Raw genomic sequence first — 8,773 nt, 5'->3', positions numbered from 1 at the left:
AATTACATTTCCAAAGTAACTTTCCCAACACTGAATGTATGTGAGATTCAACACATTCTTTCTATTATGTGACTGTGGAATTTCTTTGAATTGCCATGAATTTAATTCCACTTCCGGTCATTCCAATTCAAATTCAAATTCAACTTCCTGTGGGGCAGGGCCAATTCAATTCAAATTTCAATTCATGAATTGAATGGAGGCCAATTTAAAAATTCTGAATTTTGCACAAGCCTTTTTTGGAGTTACCAGAGCAAACCACCACATTCAGCACCTACTCCATGGCAGGAACCTCACTAAGGCTCTGGGGCCCACATACTGTAGCTATACACAGGCCTATATGATTGTGTATGCTTGTCACAGCTGCCTGACACCATCTAAGGTTGTATCCTCAAATGGCTTTTTGGCCAAATTTAGCAAATGGTTCAGATTCAGAAGGATACAAGCTGCAAAGTGAAATAGGGAATACATCTTAGTCTATACTGTACACCTCTGTGCATCTTCATAGCACAAGAGAAATGGTTGATGTGCTCCTTTGACAGGTAAGAGTCATGTAAAGCATGCGCATCCACAATATCAACCTGGGCGCTGGACCATGAAACAGGCCTAACACAATAAGTAAATAAAGTCCGCCACACCAGTATTTGCTCCCAGTCATCTTTTTTTACTTGTGACGTTTCAGGCGTGAGCCTTTCATAAGACATCTGATGTCTAGATGTTACTGTAACATAAACATTATATCCATAAGGGTCATAAGATCACAAGCCCCAAAAAATGGCAGTTTGGTGTAAATTGAATATATTATAAGAGATTAGTATTATAAGAGATTTAGCTTGAATTAGATGTCTGAAAGCACTTGTGAAATCTGTTAATACCTAGACACAGTTAAGACCCATGACATGTGTAATCCTGTTAAAGGTCAGGATCTTCAGCAGGATTTCACAAATGTCCATAATTTAGAATAAGATTTTTCAAGTTTCTTTTTTTTTTCTCACTCTTTCTCCCCCTCTCTTGCTCTCTCTCTCTCTCTCTCTCTTGCTCTCACTCTCTCTCTATCTCTCTCTCTCTCACACACACACACACACACAAACTCAATCACTCCTCCACAGACACACACACACACACACACACACATAGAGAGAGGGACAGGGAAGGAGAGAAAGTTCACAGCACCTAGAGTATCAGTTTTGACATCTGTTTCACACCCTCTGATTTAATTCCACTAATTGGAGGCAAAGGTTATGAATCCCAAACCAAACTGAACTGATTTACAGCTATTAAAATAACTTTCTATAAGCGCATTTACAAACTGGGGACTTGAGAACAAAGAACAGTAAGTCGATTCTTAGAAAGATGTGTTACTAAAAATCATCTTACAGGCTCTTCACTGTAACTAACTGATGCTTGTTCTCATTTTTTCTTTGCAGAAAAGAAGATTTTGGACACCCATGAAGACCTTGAGACCTCTGCTACACTACATTGAATCAGTTTTGGGTTCCGGATCAAATCCGATCTGCGTCCACAAACACTGTAGCCTATCAGTTTGGGAAGCCTTAAAAATCCTTGAAAATCATGACAAACACATAGTCAATAAGTATGGATACAAGGGAATAAATAACCATCAGATCAAATCTGAATACTGGGGGGAAATGGGAGGTTTGCCAAGTTTAGGCTACTGCCTGGGTGCAAAAGACAGCATGCTACTTTATAGAAATTCACATTATAATGGCAGGTATTTGTCGACGAACGACAAACAAACACTAATAATTAGGCTTACAGTAGCTTCTAGATGAGGATGTTGCGACTTGGCAGTAGTTTAATGTACCCCAGTCAGCCGGGCTATTGCATAATATTATAATCTGTAATTTAGGTTGATTGCGAATTTCATGTGACCGCGCTACACGAAAATATTAGGCCTACTGTCAGAAGTTATTGCTCCCACTCCGTCGTAGGTGCTTGTTTGCATGTCAACAGCCACGGTTTCGAGCAGGCTACATGAGTTCATTGTTTAAAGAACAACAACAAAATCAGCCTGAGTCAGTACAAGTTGTTCTATCTGTTTGTCTATGCTCCATAATGAAAATCTAACACTTCTCTGAAAGGCTTGTGCAAAATTCTGAATTTTAGAATTGGCCTCCATTCAATTCATGAATTTAAATTTGAACTGAATTGTTTTTGATCTGTTTCTGACCTCAATTCAAATTCAAGAATTTAATTGGAATTTAGGAGTCATTCAATCAATCAATCAATTCAAGGAGTCAATTCAATTCTGAATTTTCCACAAGCCTGCCCCAAAAGTCCCTGTATAGTCCCAGTGTAAATTGATGCCCAGGGCAGGCCTTGTCAAACATTTGGTACCGACATCTTGTGAAATGTTGTGAAAACAACAGCAGGGTTTTACTGTGTGCAATGAAGGCCTACACGTCTAATGCACTTCAACAATGTGACTTCGGAATTGGAATACTCCACGTCTTAATACAATTATCCGTTTGTCTGAGGATGACCTTATTCTGGTTAACGTAATCAGGAAAGTATATTGCCATAATCAGAGTATTGCCTTAATCAGATTAATACTGAAATAAGGCTGTCATTAAAAAAAAAAAAAAACTGTCATTGGGTTTTATAGTCATTGAGCTCAACACAGGTGCCACGCCCATGCGGTGTCCTGACAACATGAGAATAGGCTGCAGTGATTCCTCATGGTTGTCATGGTCACTGTCAAATGGCTCCGCAGACCGCGCAGAATTGACTTGCAAAGCATCCCTTACCCCGAGACAGGGCTTGGCTGTTGCATCACATGACAGATGTGTGTGCAGTTTACTGGAGATCAACAGAAGTCACAGCAGAAGAGTGTTATTTGTCACTTCTTTCATAATGCAAAGTTACAATTCAAGGCACTTGGAATTTCCTTTTGTAGAAAGGAGATTAAATTATACGTTTTTGGGCCGAGCCTTACATTTCTCCACTTGGATGTTTATGGGTAATCACAGCAGTCACGTGAGCTCCTTCATGTGTTTGGGGTAAAGGTTCCTCAACAAAGCCTCACATCCCAGATTAACTCTCAGTGGCCTAGCTAAACTGTACATGGAGACAGACATTCTTACCAATGTCAGTAATTCCTGGAATTAATCCTATGGTTTATCCATGTTTCACTGTAATGGCAGGGAGTGTGTTATGAAGCAAAGCCACAGAGGGGAGAGGCAGGATGTCTGGGCTGTCTGGTTGTAGTCTAGAGAGGGATGAATGTCTCATTAGGTCTTATCCATGGCATGCTCATTACCTCCTGAAAAACTAAAAAACATACCAGAACAAGACATACAAGAGTTTGTCCCTTGTAGTATAGTATAGTTTCAGTCTCCCTAAAGTCAGACTTTCTTAGTGAAAAGAGGACGATACTGTTGTACTGTAATGTTTCTTTTAACTCCAAAGAATGTGTTTTTGCTACAGGAAATCCCCCAGAGGGTAATTAAAAGTGGTAAACATAGTTCTTACTCCTTACCTTGTTTCACTTACGCAAGGAACTCCAGAAGTGTCCTCCACTCCCAGTGAGACTTTCACAGATGTTGAGAGGTGTGTATATTGCTTGAATATTCAAGATCCTCCTAATAATTGTCTTATGAGTTTGGAAAAGCAATAATTCACTTTGGGGAAAGTCTAGTAATTACATGAACTAGGCCTTAAATGAAAACTTACAACAGTCCAAACTCGAGTCCTATATTCCTTTTGTATCTGTACTAATTTTCATTCATGACATTCCACTTTTGACCTTCTGCTGAAAAGGTCTGCCATTAATTGTCCATTCAATGCCTCCTCGAAGTTCTCTGCATAGCATTCCATTTCTATATGTCACATATATTTGTAATATTAATGTATTATAATATTAAAACATTATATAAATGTTATGTATTTATACATCATGTTTATCATTTATGAAAACAGCAAATTACACATGAAGACAGGCTGTGCAATAGTATAAGTATATATACTCTTTTGATCCCGTGAGGGAAATTTGGTCTCTGTGCAATAGTATAAGTATATATACTCTTTTGATCCCGTGAGGGAAATTTGGTCTCTGCATTTATCCCAATCCGTAAATTAGTGAAACACACACAGCACACAGTGAACACACAGTGAGGTGAAGCACACACTAATCCCGGCACAGTGAGCTGCCTGCAAAGCAGTGAGGGGTTAGGTGCCTTGCTCAAGGGCACTTCAGCCGCACCTACTGGTCGGGGTTCAAACCGGCAACCCTCCGGTTACAAGTCCGAAGCGCAAACCAGTAGGCCACAGCTGCCCCAAGGCAGTCCCCCCACCCTGGGGCCCCCATGTTACTCAACCCAAGTAAAATAAAATATATTCCAGACTTTTTCATGGCCCTCTCTGCCCTTGCACCCCTATAATCCGTAGGGGTTTTACCCCCAGTTTGGCGCCCCTATAATCCGTAGGGGTTTTACCCCCAGTTTGGCGCCCCTGGGACTGTACACTAAAATTAACTCATTTTAACTGCTCAAAAAAACTTCTACAGATTACAGTTTAGTGAATACACCACTTTAATACATTCAGTTGTGTGTGTAGAATATAGTACATGTTTCCCATCATATATTTGCTCATACATACAGTCCAGTTGAAGAGGCACCGGTAAGCCTCAAGGCAGACTGAAATCCTGAGGATTGGATTATCTAGTAAATGGTATGTGTCTAGCACAGTAGCAACAGGCTGAATAGATGAACTTGGACATCAGCAGTACAGCATTGGTCATATCACTTTGGTTCCCACTACTGTAGGGCACTAATGAGGAGTGGACTTCCCCTCTGGGTTGAAACCGAAGGCAGATTAATAGTAGTCATAATTGACGTTGGCGCCGTATCGGTACGAGCGAGGGTCATGGTGTCCCGTTGGGGAGTTCTCGTCGTAATGGTGCTGCTGGGTGTGGTCCCTGGACCTGGACTGGTCCATCCAGTAAGAGAGGTCCGTCTCCAGCCTCTGAAGAGGAAAAAAAAGGCAACAACTGAATACACACAGAGTTCAATTTAATTGTCTTATAAAAGAGATAAACAAAAACAATATTTCAAGCAGTAACAATGCAAATAGGGAAGTGTTGATACATGTCAAATGTGTTTATGTTTTATGCAAATAGCGAAGGGTTGATGTTTTGGAATTGACAGGAGGTCATAGTCTGTCATTTGTGACCTCATACATGAACAGCATATCACCTCAAGCATTAGGTGGGCACATCATTATGAATTATGATTTATTAAGCATGATCATGATTATTTCTTTTTCTGCCAAAAATGTGGTCATCACTGCTCAAATTCTGATTTGAACACAACGTTGCAGTTCTCTGAACACATTTCATTATTCACCACTTTAGTTGAGGGGCCACAGACATGATGAACGCATGCGCAATTAACCTTAAATTCATGTAATCATGATGATCATGCTTAAGAAATCATGAATCATAATGATGTACCCATAGTACATAATGCTTTAGTTGATGTGTTGTCCATGCATGAGGTCATGAATGAAAGACTATGAACTCATGTCAATTCTGATGTTTCATCAGACAGAAAGGAATGAAGTAATGCATAAATCATGAATTAATTCATGCATGAATTCATGATAATTCATGTACCCTTACCATAAAGTGTTACCCAAAAGTGTTTATAATTTATGCTCTTCTCATAGTGCAGTGCAGGGACTTGATGTCAGGTTGATTTCTTAATTGCACATTTAATTATTTTTTTCTTAATTAATTAATTAATTTTTAATTATTTCTGTAACTTTAATATGTAGCTAATATACTCACTTATACAGTACATTAAATAGTTTATTTTATTCACAGGGATCCATTATGTTAGTCAGAAGACACATTTCTACAAATCATTCCAAAAGAATGACACCATTTACAGTTCATGAATTGACAGGGTTTATAAGACTTCCATAAAAGGTATGTGTAGGCTATACTTTGCAGTCAGACTCAGTCAGCTCATGAGGTCAGTTTGAAAACAACTGGACAAAGAAGGAATGTGACGTGGGGTCACCATCATAGACAGGAAGTGAGGTACAAATGAACGTCTACTGTGATGTGGGCACATCTGTGGACCCAGAAGGACCTCAGCTATCCGGCCATTAAAATGATCACACACTCTCACCTATCCAAGCTGTCAGCTCAGCCTTAATCCCATCACTGTGGCAAAGCTGTCAGTTTAAGAATAACCATGGCATTAACATGACACAGGATTCAACCTCATCAACAGGGCATCAACACCACCTGGCCCTCTCCTTAATAAAGCAGTCATTAGGAGTGACCATGAGAGTTCATTTATTTAATTATATGAATACTGACTTGTTAACGAAATAAGAGAGGAGAAGATCAAATATGCTGTTTTCCCCCACAACAATGCTGGTGGTAATTGTTGTTACAGAGAGAGGTAGCTCAACCCAGTAAGGGAGAAAAAAAGTAAATACAATAATTTCAAACAATCATGAAGTCATTTCTACGTGTGTGCTACAGTACAGAGTGAAATCATTTCTACGTGTGTGCTACAGTACAGAGTGAAATCATTTCTATGTGTGTGCTACAGTACAGAGTGAAATCATTTCTACGTGTGTGCTACAGTACAGAGTGAAATCATTTCTATGTGTGTGCTACAGTACAGAGTGAAATCATTTCTATGTGTGTGCTACAGTACAGAGTGAAATCATTTCTATGTGTGTGCTACGGAGTGAAATCATTTCTACGTGTGTGCTACAGTACAGAGTGAAATCATTTCTATGTGTGTGCTACGGAGTGAAATCATTTCTACGTGTGTGCTACAGAGTAAAATCATTTCTATGTGTGTGCTATGGAGTGATTCAAGCCAAATGACACGAGTTACAAAAAAACTCCTGGATAACTCTTTTTGCACATTTTCAGACTTGATTGTGAGAGAATTTGCGTAAATTTGTCACTTATAAACATTAAGGCACAGAATGTGGAAAAAAAAACAGTATACTTACTGCCTCATCATAGCCCATGTACATAAACTGCATGATCCACTGCTGCACGTCTGGCCTGCTGCGGTCCCAAATGTTCCTCTTGGCTCTCCGTAACGATGCCAGGAACTCCTTGGCCTTGGCTGGTGCCACGGCGACGGATGATGGGGACTTTGGCGGCTCAGCAACTGAAGGTGAGAGTGAGGTTAGGTACACACAATGCACAAGACCTGCCCTCAGGCAGACAGACAGACATGTGGCGGTCAGACACGCAACACACCTCCAGGGGTATAGCTCACTGCTGAATTATCCTGCGCTGACAGCAAGACAAAGTGTCTGTGACATGTAGCGAAAGCCCAGGGCCACTGCCACACTCCTTTATCAATGATAATTCTCATTAATAATAATGATGGTCTCTCTATGACACGGCCACTGATCAATCAAACTGTCTAGGCCAGCCATCATCAAGGTCAGAATCTAAAATTAATCTAATCACTCTTGCACATATGTGGACAGCACAAAGGTAAGGGGGACATCAGTGAGAGGCCTTATTTCAAAGATTGAGAGGAATGTTAAGTTTATGACCTCAGTTGTGGTCTGTTTACATAAACAACACAAATGTTAACACATTGCCTACCGTCTCTCTTCTTCAGGAGCCTTTTTAACAGGTTCTCATCGCCGGTACTGTCTGGGAAAGAAATGTGAAAATACAGCTCATTTAATGGTGAAAGTTTAAACATCCAAAAACCATCCATTAACGGTTGAACTCAGTTCTGATTAATACACAAAATGAATACTAAATTGATAAAAATTGGTTTGGCTTGAGGAAGGTCCTCACAAAGCTCTGATGAGGATGCAAGCACACACCTGAATTTCTGAGGTGCTTTATCGACTGGATAAGCACTCTTGACATTTGAATAGGTGTCCTCGCACAACAAGCTTCACCACACCACCCATTTGGTTTTGTGGACTGCAGATCAACTCCTGACTTGTTTTCTACTCTGAGCCGTCTCTTTCAGGAACCACACCTTCATTCTATTTGTCAACCCACTACACTTTCTTTAACATATAAACAAAATTATTAACACCAAAAACCCTATCCCAAAAGGTCAAACTGAGTGCGAGATCAAACAAAGAAGTCAAATCAATGGCATTAGGCTCGTTTTCCTTCTATTTGACAGAGAGTGAGAGAGAAGAACAGCAAGCATTTAATGTTTATCTTTAACATGCCCAGTAGAGAGAGGGTGAGAGATAGTGATGGTGGTCAGCCCTGCACGGACTCACCTGAAGGTCAGCACACAGACAGGGACTCACCTGCAGGACTACACACGGAGAAGAGTGTGATGAGCAGCAGGAGCTGCATCAGGCGCTGCTGCAGAGCCATGGCTGGAGTAGAGTGAAGTGTGTGTGTGTGTGTGTGTGTGTGTGTGGATGTGGAGGGGAATGTGCTACCACCGTACCGGGGCTTCTCCCGAGACTGCGGAGGAAGGGGCAGACCTGGGGCCATCAGACAAACATTCCTCCCCACAAACCCGCCTAGTCCTGCGAAGGAATGCGCTAAACTTCACGGCCACTCTCACAGAGACACCTCTGTGCTGCTCCCAAGCCAAACCTTGGCCAGTGTGTGACTTGGGTGTTTGTTTGCCACCACAAACCGCCACAGTACTTTTCCTCCATCGTGACTTGCTTCATCCTCAGAAACTGAGGTGGAAAAGCAACACCGCTTCGATTTTTAAAAAAGGTGGGACACAATACACAGAGCATGTACACACTAATGAGCTGTTTGAATTTATTCAGACCA

At 40.9% G+C, this 8,773-nt stretch overlaps 1 protein-coding gene across 1 annotated transcript; it reads right to left on the bottom strand.

Moving 5' to 3' along the window:
- Nucleotides 1–4,546: 4,546 nt before the first annotated feature.
- On the bottom strand, nucleotides 4,547–8,476 carry ecrg4b (ECRG4 augurin precursor b). The gene is made up of 4 exons (XM_042079976.1): nucleotides 8,287–8,476; nucleotides 7,610–7,660; nucleotides 6,997–7,160; nucleotides 4,547–4,980 (listed from the first exon to the last, which is right to left on the bottom strand). The coding sequence occupies exons 1-4, from the start codon at nucleotides 8,354–8,356 to the stop codon at nucleotides 4,831–4,833; spliced, it is 435 nt and encodes a 144-aa protein (XP_041935910.1). The 5' UTR covers nucleotides 8,357–8,476; the 3' UTR covers nucleotides 4,547–4,830.
- Nucleotides 8,477–8,773: the final 297 nt, after the last annotated feature.

Source organism: Alosa sapidissima, chromosome 23, assembly GCF_018492685.1.
Source record: "Alosa sapidissima isolate fAloSap1 chromosome 23, fAloSap1.pri, whole genome shotgun sequence".
Taxonomy (NCBI): Eukaryota; Metazoa; Chordata; class Actinopteri; order Clupeiformes; family Clupeidae; genus Alosa; species Alosa sapidissima.
This window is presented reverse-complemented; position numbering and strand designations above follow the sequence as displayed.

What these genes read in the sequence shown, in the direction of transcription:
- ecrg4b (XM_042079976.1), bottom strand. Translation starts at nt 8,356, where the DNA reads ATGGCTCTGCAGCAGCGCCTGATGCAGCTCCTGCTGCTCATCACACTC. An exon ending in CTCCGTGTGTAGTCCTGCAG is followed by an intron (nt 7,661 to 8,286) that starts GTGAGTCCCTGT and finishes TTTCTTTCCCAG; the next exon opens with ACAGTACCGGCGATGAGAAC. An exon ending in GCTCCTGAAGAAGAGAGACG is followed by an intron (nt 7,161 to 7,609) that starts GTAGGCAATGTG and finishes TCTCACCTTCAG; the next exon opens with TTGCTGAGCCGCCAAAGTCC.